At 43.4% G+C, this 16,351-nt stretch overlaps 1 protein-coding gene across 1 annotated transcript in view; it reads left to right on the forward strand.

Moving 5' to 3' along the window:
- adgra1b (adhesion G protein-coupled receptor A1b) overlaps nt 1–16,351 on the forward strand; it is a 244,545-nt gene that overhangs the window by 165,283 nt on the left and 62,911 nt on the right. The window contains exon 14 of the mRNA XM_079513357.1: nt 565–773. Coding sequence (XP_079369483.1) covers nt 565–773 — 209 coding nt within the window. The remainder of the gene's footprint in view (nt 1–564; nt 774–16,351) is intronic.

The following is a 16,351-nucleotide window of genomic DNA, read 5'->3' on the forward strand; positions in this document are numbered from 1 at the left end:
CGACTTGCATGCTTGTGTACTGTAGCCTATACAGTATATACACGCACATGATTATATCAGTTTATATATAGGTCTATAGGCTACACCTTATTCCATGTAGTCCATTAGAGTGAAACTCTCACATGTCATGTTTACTGGGAGAAGAAAATGTCACACATAATTCGCAGATGCGCAGCCTATAGAAATAAATTGGCAACTTTTTTGCATTTTAATGATGTTATATTGGGGAGGGGGAGGAGGAGGAGGGTCATTTTCTTTTTTCCAGTATAGCCTAATTGAAAATATTGCCTGGCATTAATAACCTGACACTGGCGCAATGCCTGAATAAAGAGTGTGTGTGTGTGTGTGTGTGTGTGTGTGTGTGTGTGTGTGTGTGTGTGTGTGTGTGTGTGTGTGTGTGTGCGCGCGCGCGTGCGTATGCCCATGCCCAAGCACGCGTCTTTTTTGATGTAGCACTTAATAAGCAAGCAGACGGTTCCACTTGGTTTCCCTTTTTAATTTAATGTGTTGCTTTTCCATTCGTTCCTTCCCTTCCATCCATCCATCCATCCTTCTGCATCGCAGATGGGTGCAGCCTCGGGAGCGCGGTGCACTCCGTAAGCATCGCTCTCAGGCACTTCGCGCTGGGTGTCGATCCCACCGCAGCCTACTGGGATTTCGACCTGCTCGATGGGCACGGCGGCTGGCGGGCAGAGGGCTGCCACATCACGGGCTCCGCGGGCAACACGACCACCATTCATTGCACTCATCACAATAACTTTGCTGTGCTCATGGTGAGTAAAAAGGGGGCTGTGGCTGGCTGGGCATGGCATGGCTGCTGCTGTGTGTGTCGGCGTCATTCATCATTCTCCACCTGATCTGCTTCCAGTGGACTCATATATTATGTCCGAGTCCGACAAGTGTGCCCTATAGCGTTGCTCACATGCCCCATTATGGATCAAATGCATCCTTTTCACAAAGGAATATATATAGAGGGGGGGGGGGGGTCACGTGCTTTTCCAAGCACTTCCATGCGGGGGGACCTTTAAAAGCTCTCTTTATTGTTCCTCGGCTGAGGAAAAAGGATTGGGCTAATGCGCCATGGGATTTATTGGCTTCGGAGGGTGTTATCCCCCCCCCCCCCCTCCAGCCCAGAGCATTATTTTGGAAAGGAGAAGTTGCGCGTGTTTTCAGTGTGTCGCCGCGTACACATGTCTGAAAAGCTGCACACACACACACACACACACACTGACACACACACAGAGCAGCCGAAATCGAAAACGATGCTCGATAGAAGGAGCGCCTTGTCAGTAGGAGCTATTCGCCTGCGAGCGCAAGTGCTGTACTAATTGGGTGCAACCTTGCCGACCAAAAAAAGAAAAATGTTCGATTGCTAAAGCGTAGCATCGTTAATCTATCTCGCTCAAGTCAAGTTGCTCTCTCGACGTCGTACCGCCGCGCGTAGCCTACCAGCCCAGCCGAACACCTTCTCCCGACGACGTCTCCTATTAAAATTGATTTCACATGAGGATAATACCAAAAGCGCAATGGCATCTCGTCGCCCAGTCGTTCCGTAGAGAGAGAGAGAGCCGCTTTGCTGCGCCTCGCATAGGCTTTTTGGATGAACAGAAATCCTCCGGATGTTTACCGAAGACTGGGATTCGTTAGACTGGGAGGTCAGTTCTTCATGGTAGAGAGCATGAAAGTGTTGTGCTTGAGATGTCGGTAAGCGTATTAAGGCTATATTGCTTTCCGAGTTTTGCCTTTTATATACCTGCATATTTCATGAAGCCTTTCGTTTCAATTCCGTTGTATATTCATGTGCATTATACAGACAGACACACGCTGCATGGCTCGGAAAAACCCCGCATATATAGGGAAGAGTGGGTTTACCGAGGAAAGCAGCATATAGGAAAAGAAGAAGGGGAAAAAAACGACATGATGCACTGGTGGTGGTACAAAGTGGGGTGTGCACAGAATACCAAGGTGTTGTTGAGAGATGGAGCGCAGATGTCAGATTGTCATTGTGCAGGAGGACAGACATAGTGGCAGATCAGAATGTAGGCTATTCAATAACCAACCTGTTTCTTGGTGAGAGAAGAGAGAGACGCTTTTCGCTGCGCTCGACAGGAGCGCGCCGTCATTGTGGGCACCTTGTGGCTGTCAGAGCGAAACCAAAAGCGAGATCGGCAATTTAGTAAATGGAACGTGGCAACAGATTAATGATTTGAACTTCAGGGCACGTAGGCTACTGGCTACAGCAACTATAGAAGCCGATGATGATGAAGATGGTGGCGGTAAGCCATTAACAGAAAGGACTATAGTCTGCACAGAGAGTGATGTTTTATAGGGCTGTGTGCATGGGTTTTGTTCGTGTGTTTTGCGCGGGGATCGTGCGCTTTACTAATGCAGTCACCACACCCGCCTAGACTCCTCCGCAGTGCCCGAGAAAAGGACCCTTATTCACGGACTCGTCGTGACATCATTCTCCCGTCGGTACTATACCATATGTGTTGCAATGAGGTCCATTAGCCGCAGAGCTTCCTCCGAACCAGCAAAACCTGTTGCATAATCTTTTCATGTCGAGCTGAAAGGAATCTAATTCGAATGGAGGCTACATCTTGTCCGTGCGGTGATTCATCTGGAAGTAAAAGAGCCCTTTTATCGTTAAGCCCAAGCTTTCGCCTCGATTATATATATAGGCTGTATATGCTGTGAAATAAAAAATAAAAAGCAGCAAAACGAACTTCAAGCCCTGCACTGCTTGTCTGCTTCGGTGTTTTTGAGATGTAAAATCAACTGACAAGAAGCTTGACAGATCGAGAGACTCCATTATACTCAAAGTTTTCTACAGGCTCTAAAAAAACTAAACATGTTGAAACAGGTTGGTGACCGAGTTCTTTTGACCAGAGGGGCTGGTCTGGTCATTTCCTTGGTGTGATGTGATGATGTGTGTGTTGTGAACATCAAGGCTGACTAATTAGAGTACCTGGATGTACTGTGTGCCACTGTGTAAATCAGATTCCACTTCTAGATAAGTCATCTGCAATGCACATTGCAGTGTAAGAAAATAATTGATCACATGGTGTATCTATAATATTGAGCTGACCGGCACAGCATTAAACCACAAAACTTGACAGGTTTGAAGGATGAATAATGCATACAAATCATTCAAAGGCATGTGAGAAAAGATTAAAGATATACCCACCAACAGACAATATCCAACTGCTAAGCTGGATTCACTCTCTCTGCATTTAGCGCTGTGGGGCCTTGTGTGGGTGTGTGCACGTGTGTTGTGTTGTGTTGTGTATGTGAGTGTTGTGTTCGCAGTTTGACTGTGTGACTGTGTGTGTGTGTGTGTGTGTGTGTGTGTGTGTGTGTGTGTGTGCGCGCGTGCGCATGCGTGCACACACTGGGGAATATTTCAAACCAGTTCATGCTGTTTGGGGGATATTGAAAGTATTTTAATTAGAAACTCTTTGGACTTGGGCTGCAAAAGAATTGCACGGCGGAGAGCCTCTGTAGTGGATCTGTGATCAGAATGCCAAATATAGCTGACTTTGGATAGGCTGTGTAACATGATGGAACACAGAAACCAACAGCCCCTGAGGTTTTAGTTTAGGCATATAATACAATATACCACCACCTACTGTAAAGGCACAAACAACAGATGTATTCCTTGACTTTGTTCACGTATAAAGAATGTGAATTGCTGTAAGGATGATACAGATTGTTTGTTCACAGTGGGGTTCTTATTGTTTGTCTTTTAATCTCGTGTGATTTAGATGAGAGATGGCTTGTGAGGCCCCTTAGAAAGCAAGCAGCCATTGGGAATTCAGCACCATGGAGAGTTCCTGTTCTCATGTGCGTTGAATCCCCCCCCCAAAAAAGACTTAATTCTCCTCTCCATCCATCTCTCCGTCTGCCTCAAGTAGGCCCCGTGACTGTCGGAGGGGGAGGGCTGACTCACTCATTTACAGCAATGCAGCCTCATCATTTGTCTTCATCACCGTGACAAGCCCCCCACTACCACCCCCAATCCCCCCCCCCCCCCCCCCACGCCCACCGACCGTCACCTTGCATGGCTCAACTGGTGTGTCATGTGCAGTGTGCACTGCATGACGTGTCCCTGTGTCACAGAGGTGTAGCTATAGTTTCACTGCATGACGTGTCCCTGTGTCACAGAGGTGTAGCTATAGTTTCACTGCATGACGTGTCCCTGTGTCACAGAGGTGTAGCTATAGCTATAGTTTCACTGCATGACGTGTCCCTGTGTCACAGAGGTGTAGCTATAGTTTCACTGCATGACGTGTCCCTGTGTCACAGAGGTGTAGCTATAGTTTCACTGCATGACGTGTCTCTGTGTCACAGAGGTGTAGCTATAGCTATAGTTTCACTGCATGACGTGTCCCTGTGTCACAGAGGTGTAGCTATAGCTATAGTTTCACTGCATGACGTGTCCCTGTGTCACAGAGGTGTAGCTATAGTTTCACTGCATGACGTGTCCCTGTGTCACAGAGGTGTAGCTATAGCTATAGTTTGATAGTCTCACTGCATGACGTGTCCCTGTGTCACAGAGGTGTAGCTATAGTTTCACTGCATGACGTGTCCCTGTGTCACAGAGGTGTAGCTATAGTTTCACTGCATGACGTGTCCCTGTGTCACAGAGGTGTAGCTATAGTTTCACTGCATGACGTGTCCCTGTGTCACAGAGGTGTAGCTATAGTTTCACTGTATGGCGTGTCCATGTGTCACAGAGGTGTAGCTATAGTTTCACTGTATGACACGTCTCTGTGTCACAGAGGTGTAGCTATAGTTTCACTGTATGACACGTCTCTGTGTCACAGAGGTGTAGCTATAGTTTCACTGTATGACATGTCCATGTGTCACAGATGTGTAGCTATAGTTTCACTGTATGGCGTGTCCATGTGTCACAGAGGTGTAGCTATAGTTTCACTGTATGGCGTGTCCATGTGTCACAGAGGTGTAGCTATAGTTTCACTGTATGACACGTCTCTGTGTCACAGAGGTGTAGCTATAGTTTCACTGTATGACACGTCTCTGTGTCACAGAGGTGTAGCTATAGTTTCACTGTATGACACGTCTCTGTGTCACAGAGGTATTAGTCTTGTGTGGTCAGACTGTTGCCTCTCGCAATTTTCAAGTGCTTGGTCATATACAGTCTGGACCGGAGCACGGAAGCTCTGATCATGAGTAAACTATAAAGCGGAAGTGAAGCCTCCTCCTCACTTCCGTTTCGTCTTTACAGTCGCGCAAATTCATCTTAATATAAATAGAAATCATCTAAGCATATATTACAGCTTTCTGCTTAGCAGAAATGGAAATAAAAAAAAATAGGCTCTAAAGATATTTTAAATATATATTTTTGTGAACGGAAATGACAAACGGATTACTTGGATTTCGGGAGGTGTAGTTCCAGACTCTATATAGCATCCGGAGATTGTGGAATAGTTGCCCGGCTACGCGAGACTACAGAGGTATAGCTAGTTTCAGTTGAGGTGGTGAACAGGAGGCAGAAGTTGATGTATGTTGTTGCTGCACTGCTCCCATCTGTTTAATATGCACCAGCAGACCTTTGGAAAGAGAGAGGCTCTTTTGGACTGGGTGGAGGGATAGCCGTTTCATTTATTTATTTTATTTTGTCAGCATCCAATCATAACAGAGGACCTAAAGGCCCACAGTCCAATGAGGAACGAGCTGTTAAGGGATGTACTGCTATACATATGGATGCAATGAATATGTTAAGGTCTGTTGAAAAGAAAGGGTCCATGTGGATGGCTGTTGCATTGCAATCAGCGTGTGGGAGCTTTTTTCCGCTTCTATCTTTTTTTCTGTGTGAGTCATCGTCAGAATTGTTGTGCATTGGAACTCAGAATTGAGAAACCGTCTACGCATTTAATTATGAATAAGGTGTCTATGCTTGAAAATAGATAGAACAGGCAGGCAGGCAGATAGACAGACAGACACATTTGCACTCAAAGGACCACAATGGAGATAGCTTTTTGTGTTTCATCCTTTTGACAGATACAAACACATGTATGGTCATGATGACTCATGTATGTATTGGCTGACACACACACACACACACACACACACACACACACACACACACACACACACACACACACACACACACACACACACACACACACACACACACACACACACACACACACACACACACACACACACACACACACACACACACACACACACACAATGATGAGCGAACGGGAGTAGAGTTTAAAATAGAAAGTAGAGCTAGGGAATCTGTGATGACTCCTTCTCAGTATCCTCTAATAGGCGTCTTTGAACATATTCAAGTAACAATGTGCAATGTTAGTTAGTATTTTGAGGTGCTTCAAAGTTCAAACATGCAGTCATATAGTACTTTAATTCATGATGGATGAATAGGAAGGGTTGGCCTGTGAAAAGTAATCCCCGCAGCAACTTTCATATCCTCTACAAATCACAAATGTGGATGGACTTTGACATTATAGTTTTAGCGTTCCCAAGGAGGCAAAAATCCAATGCAAAAATGATGAGGAGGGAGACTAGACTATAGTGTACATTGTACAAAACAAAATATAGTTTGAATGCCTTCAAATACACATACTGTATTTACACATAACGCTCGTCTAGGCCAGTGGTTTTCAACCAGTGGTCCGGGGACCACCAGTGGTCCTTGAAGGGATTCCAGGTGGTCCCCAGCGAAATGATGGAGAGTTAGTAGGTAACCGAATGGACCCGCATGGGTCCATTTGGTTATTTTACGCTCTCAAGAGTTAAATTGTTAAACATCTTTGTTATTTCATTTACAAGAAGTCTACACAATTAGAGAATGTTATTTTGATCAACCTTTGCCTGTTATCTTTCCTAAAGGTACCAACATCAATACAGCATGGAAATGTGGACATATTATTTCGTTTTGGGTCTGAAAGTCTAAATGTCATCAAATGGTGGTCCGTGGCTCAAATGCTGAATAAATAATGGGCCTTGGGATATGAAAAGGGTTGTATTGAAAACCACATGGTCTAGGCTGGCAGACGAACGCAATCATTGCTAATAATCAAAATACTAGTCGGCAATGGGTTTAGAGTACACAACCCTTCCTTAGGCAGCAATATTTCTAGCATTTATTAGAACTAGACCGGCTGTAGAGCAACGAAGTTGGAGATCCATGCCCCACCCGGCTATGCCCGTTGTACCCATGTCAGAGTACCCGTTCCATCCATCTGTCTGTGTCCCTTTTATGCCCATATATGGAGATTTCTGGTTCCGTCTCTCTGTGTCCCTGTATTCCTATGGAGTTCTGTGTCAGGCATGCCCAAATATGGAGTGTTGTGATGTCACAACAGGCCAGCTCCATATATGGATGCTGGACAGGGGCCCTGTCCAGAGCCCGGGCAGAGGCCTTATGTGGCGGTTCTGGACAACCGTGGGGCAGACCGACTCAACACCCGGCAATGCACTCCCTGTGGGGGTGTGGAACGCGTGTGTTGAATTTGAAGTCGGTGGGAGCGAACGGTTCTCGAGTTACGTGCATTACAGCCGTACACACATACTGTACGTACAGAGACATGGTGCATTTATAGATATATTGCCTTGCTTTCTTATTAGTGTTTTATGCCTGTTGTAAACATACATGCTAGTGTTGTGCACCGAAGATAGCAGATTTCCGGCGGCGCAACAAAACACCTACTGTATTATGCAACAAAGTATAACTCAGGCTTTCTTTTTTCACATGCATGTCAGCGCGGTTAATTGTTTCCTGAAGCACACAGTCCTTTCTACAGTGGACACAAACACTCACACCCCTGTTTTGAGATGTTTCAGATTTGTTAAAAAGCTCAAGGAGCTTCGGAACATCTCTTAAGCATTGTTATACTTTAGCTATGGAAAAATAGCAGATCTACGAGCTCATAGCGCAGCACCGAGTGCCGCGCTACGAGCTTGTGGGTCTGCTATTTTTTTAAAATCCTGAAAATGTGGCGCAAATCTTTGAATTTATATTCTTTCAGAGCCAAAGTTTTTAACTCAAATCTTTGCTTCTGGGGTGTCCCTGGAACAACATATTTTCAGATGGGGGTCGGCGGCCAATTACATATAATCTTAATTGGGGGTCCTTGACATGAAAATATCAGGATTTAGAAGACATTTGTACAATCGTTCCCAGGTCAAAATGGGTTAAGAGATGGATAGGATTCGATCAATGATGAGCACTTGTTGGGGCGACCCAAACGGGGCAAACTAACCGTTATGATGCATATTTTCACCACATGGGTGAAACATGCCTTCTTGAGTGTTTTCCCTGGTTCTACTCCAAGTCATCAGGACTGTTTGCTGTTTGCCATTCGCCTGCATGCTCTCTGTCCACCTGTCCTGTCTCTCTCTCTCTCTCAATCTCAACATCGAAATAATGCTGAAAATGCTGACAATGCTGAAAAAAGTAATCTATAAAGAAGATGATCACTTGTTTAGAGATACATGAAAAAACCTCTGCTCCCGCCTTTCTTGTTGATATTTGTTTGAATGTGAATAGGATTATGTGCAGCGTGGCGATGATTTGTGATATCCAGAGGAGGTGACATTGTGACATTGTCAGTATAGTATAGTATATCATATCAGTATATCATATCAGTTGATATTATCTAAGGTTAGTTAGGGGGTGTTGTTTTGACATGAATGTTGTCTTTCTATTGTGAGGATGACGTTTGAAAATGTGGTGCTAATATGGTGCTAATATGTAAGATACATGTCAACTCCTTCCCATGCATAGCAACGCTGTGCTTCCGTGTAAGACACGGAAGAGGAAGTAATCAATACGGTACACTCATGGGGGCCTCCATGATGCATTTGTTCAATATGAACATGTGGTGGAAATAGGGCACATAATAATAATAATAATAATAATACATGAAAAGACCAAAATTGTAACTAAAAGTATACAGTAAACAACTAATAATAGAAGTAAGCAGCAGTAAGCAGTAATGCCGTAGATCCACAGGCAGTTTCAAAATAAAGATCGCCCCAGTAAATTAGGCCAGTTTTAGAAACATCCAGCCAGAGGGCCCTATTGGAGGATCTCAGGTTTTGCTCGGGCTGATATTATGGAACCGGCATATATAAAATGTGACTAGGAGCCTCCCTGTAAGGCTTTAAAAGTCATCGGTAAAATCTAGAATTCAGTTCTGAAACTCGCAGGCAACCAGAAGCAAGGATGGATGTAATATGGCATTTATTTTGGAATTAGTTAACAGTCTAGTAGCTGAATTATGCACCAGTTGGAGACTGGAGATATATCATATAGCCTTTTTTCTGAGCCCTGAGTTCAGGGCTTAAAATATAAGCATGAATGACCTTTTCAAGGTTTTGCAAATGATGAGACTTAATTTAGGCTGTTTCGGCTAGAGGAAGTATAATTGTACAACCCTTGTCATTTGACCATTGAAGGAGAGGTCAGAGTCAATTCAAATATCTTTCTCAGCTTACAGGCTGCATACCTAGCATTGCTGGACATTCTGCCAAGGTATGGCTGGAGGTATTTGGGCTACTCAAATGTTGCCTCTTTTAGCCGGAGGAAGGTCTGACACATCCGGCACCCAATGTCATCCACTTATGACCTATACCTAATAGGTATAGGTCATAGTATAGGTATTACCTATACTATCTGTACTCTGTGATAAAGCAACTGTTAGGTTACATCAGGGGTTCTCAACCCGTGGGTCGCGACCCCTCTGGAGGTCGCCAAATTATTTTGGGGGGTCCCAAAAAAAAATATATATATTTCTTTTTGCAACTGAATGGCTGGAAAATGGAAATGAAGAGTTTACATAGTACACATAGTACATGCATACACCTTCCCTAATGATTATATCTGGTTTCAGTATTTATTTATAGTGTATTGTCTCTATTATTAAGGTTATTGTAGCAGTCCATTTATATTGGGGGTCGGGAGGGGGCGGGGCGGGGGTCCCGAGGCATTGCCAAAGCATTTCCGGGGGTCCCCGGCCAAAAACGTTGAGAACCCCTGGGTTACATAATCTCTTATAGAAGATTCCAAAATGTGCATACAGTGCACTATATAGAAACAGTGACTAGTCGATGAAAACACCATTCAAAATTCAATTCAATGAAACTGGTTGTGATTTATTCTGTGGATTATAGGAGATAATACAATGTTATATTATTGCCATCAATTTGAAAGTGCCAACATAGATCAAATCACAAAAAAAGCCTAAGCTCATTTCCATTGTGGTCCATTAAGACAATTACAGTAACATCCACCCATGAACAAACAGAAATATAAATAATTATGCATATATAATATATTGTATTGAATAATTGTTACTCAGAATCTTCTCAGAGCATTTTCACAGAGACAGCGCTGGTCTAGGGATGGACCGTGCATGGATGTGTATTCAATCAATGTGTTATTGATGCTCGCATTTTTAATAAGGGTTAAGGTCACTCATGCTAACAATGTGCCAGCCACTTAGCACCAGTTACCTTTGACCCCTATGTTCTCCTTCATTTTGTTTAATATGTGGCCCCCGCACTCCGCACATCACCTCACATGTATGTCATGTAGGCGGGCGGGGCGGGCATGCTGCCTATACTAGCTACCAGCCCCCGACTCAAGCAGATACATGCTTGTGCTGCATGTGTAAACCCCCCAACGCAAGACTGGAGGGGCTGTTGCTCAATACATTTAATATATGCACAGATTTTGTGCATATATCATTTGAGGTCTGTTTACTTTGTGCGTGCATGGATTGATGCACGCTGCTTTATGTGTGTGCGCCCGCACGCGTGCGTGTGTGTGTGTGTGACTGCGTGCGTGTGTCTTTGAAGATTCTGAGTAACAATTATTCAATACAATATATTATATTATTATGTATGCATAATTATTCATGTCTTTGTCTGTTCATGGTTGGATGTTACTGTAATTGTCTTAATGGACCACAATGGAAACAAGCTTAGGCGTTTTGTTCATGATTTGAATCAAATCATTTGATCTATCTATCTATCTTTTAAATTGATGGCAATAATATAACATTTTATTATCTCCTATAATCCACAGAATAAATCACAACCAGTTTCATTGAATTGACGTTTGAATGGTGTTTTCATCGACTAGTCACTGTTTCTATATAGTGTACTGTATGCACAATTCAGAACCTTCTATAAGAGATTATGTAACCCACCAGTTGCTTGTGTGTTTTTGTTGTATTAGTTTTCATAGACTTTTAGCTTCATATATATTTGAGTGATTTGATGCACTGATCAGTTGGCACTTTTAATTCCGTTGTTCATGTTACAAGGATAATAAAGAGCTATCTATCTATCTATCTATCTATCTATCTATCTATCTATCTATCCGAGTCCACCTAAAGCGAGTCCAAGTCAAGACCAAATTCGAGTCAAGTCAAGCCTGGAACTGTCAAGTTCCAGGCCAGATTTGTATTACATTTTGTTTTCTTATTTGATAGGTACATAAAACAATCTCGATCTGAAACACCAGAACCACGAGAGCAGGCAGGCGCATCAGATGCGCTCCGTTACTGAACCAGACAGCTGTCTTACGATGTTAATATGAATGAGCTCCTCATTATACGGGAATAATACAATTATTGATTCCATTGCATTGTAGTGACTCGTGACACGAGTAGACTCGATGGGGGAGAAGAGTCCCGAGTGTCTTGGTCCGACACCGAGACAAACCGAGTGAATGAAAATGCTAGTGATGCACTGAATATTTGGCCGCAGAAAATATTTGGCCGGAAATGTCTAAAAATGCATTTCGGCCCGAATAGGCAGAAAATATATCACCGAATAGTGTATGCAATTATGCATTCAAAAGAGCTAAATAAATGTTTTATGGACCCAGAGTGATTATTATTTAAGTAAAGTTTTGCCATAATCATGTCTTTTGCCATAATCAGGTAGCTTTAAGGTACGGCCATGACAGCAATGGTAGAAAAAAAAGATATATAATATTATTCATATTCGGCCAACTGTTTCCTATATTCGGTATTAAGTTTCGGCCAAGAATTTCCCTTTCGATGCATCCCTAGAAAATGTGGACTTGAGACCGGACATACATGTGTGTTTGTGTGCGTGCATGTTTGTGTGTGTACGCGCGTGCATGCGTGTGTGCGTGCATGCATGCATGCGTGTGTGTGTGTGCAGTATGTCCGACATATAAGTACATCAAAACCTTGGATTGACATTGTGTTACTTTGATGGTTTAACATTTCCACTATGCTACCTCACTGTCTGGTATAAAGCAGCCAGTTGGAGGAAGGCCCTAGCCTATAGCTCCTTCAATAAGCCCCCCTGTTCTTCAATAACAGATTGCTGCTGGCCAATAACTTGACATGTGATGCAGATTGTTTTCTCCCTGAGTAATGGGTTCAGAGCTCACAGCCCACCATTTATCTCAGCCATCAACAGCTTTTGCCCCGGCCGTTGCTGGAGTCAGCCAATACTCAGCATTGGTCCTATATCCCTGACACGCCATATTGGACACCTTTGCTACGTCGGTTCCTTGTATCCATCCCTCTATTAGGCCAGATAACAAATTGCATTTCTTTAACCTATTGTTATTCAAAGTATGTATGCTCCTCAGCTAAGTCTATGAAACATTGTATAATGCTAATAAGGAATTGTTGCGCTAATGTACGCGTGCATGTGTGTGTGTGTGTGTGTGTGTGTGTTAGGGGTGTAACGATACATTTTAACAACATTAAGATACGTATCACCATACATGGTTGACGATACGATATTGGTTCATTATGGCGATACGATACGATTCAATGATTTGAAATCGATACAGTAACTATTTAGCAAATACATTATATATATGTGTGAAACTTGTGGATACTGCAGGGTTTTTCAGGGGAGATGTATTATTATGGATAAAAATAAGTAAACAGTGATTCTCTGGCAAATAGATGGACATTGTATACACAGACTGTATCGATATTTCGATACAGTTACTATATCGTTACACCCCAAGTGTGTGTGCATGCGTCCACCCGATGGAGCAATCCAAAGCAAGTTAATGTGCTAGTCAGTGGTTTCGCAGTTTTGACGTTGTTTTTATACAGCCACTGATTAATTGGCAGCTCAAACAGGCTAGCGCTCCCGTTTAAAAAATATATATATTATGGAGAGGCAGATATATTGCTTCAAATGTTAAACTGTCCACGTTGACAAGCCGTCTTTATAAATGATAATGACGCCATTACGTTCCGTTTTTATTTCCAATTTGATGATTTTGGCACAACCAATTAGTGAGATATGAATACTTGATTGGGGTGTAAAGCAATCTTTATGGCAATAAATCAGACACATTGAGATGAGGTTTGCATGTCCTCGATTTCAGGTCGCTGGCCATTGAAAGCTCCATGGATAGAGGCAAGGCAGGGTCGAACAAGGACATGGCTTCCCAGGACAGTCTAATCTGAGATCCTTCACAAAATGTAAAAGATTTAATGGATTTATGCACAAGAAATTTGGCACTGACCAGTCCAGTGGTTTGTGAGATTATCGGCCGGACACACAGACCAGGGCTTCTCAATCGGTGGGTTTTCAGGGGGGTCACCGGATTCTTTACTGAATGTGTAAAAAAAGAAAAATGTCTATGTCATATAGACAGTCACACGCTCAAAGGCACGCTTCTAAACGACTTTAGCCGCGTAGTATAGAAGCCACATTGTACAGTGCCACATTGTAAAAAGCATAAACAATGACTAATCAACTATCAAAGTCTTGGTTGACCAAGACCATGATGATTAAACAGCACTGGGTGGACAGCTGGAGATTCAAGTAGACATTTTGTCCAGAAACCATCTGACATACTGTTTTTTGATTGAAATATTTATTAACAGTTTGCAGAATTACAGTACATTTCAAGCACAAACTCAATACAAAGGCTGTTAACTGTGAGTGGACGACCCAATTAAGCATTACACTTAACTGTCATGCCCAGTATATGAGCAATACACAGATTATAAACAGCTAGTGTATAGCCTATGGCGTAATCCGACATTTTATCTGAATCTGTCCATGTATTGGTCTCTTTCTCAGACGCACGCACGCACGCGCACACGCGCACATACACATTAGTGCATTAGCCTGTCAACATTATGACCCCAGAGAGAAAGCTCAAATGAGGACAGGATCAGAAAACTCCCCAACACTTGCTCTGTCTCTGTCCCTCACTGGTCTCTGGATCTCTCCCTCCGTTATTTTCTTAATATTCTCTCCCCCCCCCCCCCCCCCCCCCTCTCTCTCTGACAGCATTCCTGTTATTGCACACAACATTTAACTGAACCAGACAGCAGCTCATTTGCACAACACTGGCCAGTCTCAGCAAACACATTAAGAGCTTCTTGTTGTTTTTCCTCTCTGTTAAGGCTGCATAGAGTGTGATCCCACACACACACACACACACACACACACACACACACACACACACACACACACACACACACACACACACACACACACACACACACACACACACACACACACACACACACACACACACACACACACACACACACACACACACACACACACACACACACACACACACACACACACACACACACACACACACACACACACACACACACAAGAATGCTCTACCCTACCCGCCCCTCCTCCTCACTTTGTTGCCAGGTTAAGAGTGAGGACACAGATTTTGGGGGTATTGTTATCACTGTATATTTTGCACATACAATTTGTCCTTTGCATGCATTTATACCCGTCCTCAAGAAGTGGGCACGTCACGTGGACACTTCTGGGCGGCTCCAGGGGCTGAACCAGGGGACCTTGTGATTCCCAAGCGGTCCTCTCGACCCATTCAGCCGTGGCATATTGCCCTAGAAAGCAGAACTACAGTCTGGAGAGTGGCAGTGGAGACTAGGGTGGTTCACCACTACCTGTTAAGGACAAATAGTGCTGCATGCCTGGAGCTGGTGCTTTTTCTGCTGAAAACAAAAGGTGACGTCCTCCACCCCGACCGCGGTATGGGGCATATCACAAGCTCCCTCTAGTCTAGACTAAGCTTTTATATATGTTTTACTTCAGGCTAAGAAGCAAGAGGCAATTTGAAGACATGTTGCAGAGGGTTCAGTCAACAATATCCAGTCCACATCGTATGTGCATTTGATTTCTCAACTCAGCTATTCTCAACTCTTAATATAAAAAGGTGTTGCCTACACTTTAAAGTGGATAGTATGAACATACAGTGGTAAATCAGTGGTTCCCAACCTTCTCTGGACTATAGGGCCCAATTGAAAATCTCGAAAGCATGTTTATTTAGCATGTTTATTTAGTTCTGGCTTGTATCAGTGGAACTAATGTACCGTACACCCTAAGTTCCCATTTATCGGCATCACAATCAAAACATTTCTTTTTTCAAGGGAGCATTCAGTGATTTGGGTGATTTGGAAAACAACCCAGTCCGCCCCGGTAACAAGATGTGCACATGCACGCACTACAGTGGGGGGACACGCGACAGGCCAACAGCACATGCACACACCAAGGCCCGCCCCTGCTAGATCATGATTGGCGGAAGGCCCCCCACCTAGCCAAATACGAAAGGTTTTTTTTACCCCCAGGGGTTAACTGGGGACAGGGAGGAACTCCTTATATGGTCAGCACACTCTATAGTAGAGAGGATTATCACAACAAAACAAAAAAAGAAGTGATATTTGAATTAAATGAAATCCCTGAATATACCTTTAAAGGCGTAGTGAAACGGAAATGGTGGACATTTTATTTTGAAGTTTCAGACGGTCTCAAGTTGAAACACCGCTATGAAGTTTCTGAACCAATCAGAGCGTCGCATCCCTTCAGGGGATGGGACGGTAGCTAGGGACGGGTAGCTATGCTACGCAGGACAGCGTGTGGATGTTTGTTTACAAATCAGATAGTCGGCAACCTTTACCAGTTTACTCTTAATGTGGCTTATTTCTACCCTATAATGTTTTCAGATACATTTTTAGCGTGATGATTAAGTTGAAACCGAGTAATACACTCTCTGGATGTTATCTTGAATGGGAATAAAAACGGAAGATTTCTGTAATCAGTAGCAGCTGTGCAGCCTGTGCTGGACGGATGCGGAGATATGGGGAATTAAACTGGTGAGCTTCATTTTTATTGGCTTTTATCGATGCTGGCCTCGACACGTCATCACGCAGCACGTTTTCGTTTTCAGGAAGTAATAAAAAATATTCTTTTGATATAAAAACACACAAAAATGAGAATTTTCCCATTTTTTTGGCATCCACTTTTAGACCACGGATATGGTCTAAAAGTGTGAAAAACGTATTTT

Source organism: Electrona antarctica, assembly GCF_951216825.1.
Source record: "Electrona antarctica genome assembly, chromosome: 10".
In the NCBI taxonomy this organism is placed as follows: domain Eukaryota; kingdom Metazoa; phylum Chordata; class Actinopteri; order Myctophiformes; family Myctophidae; genus Electrona; species Electrona antarctica.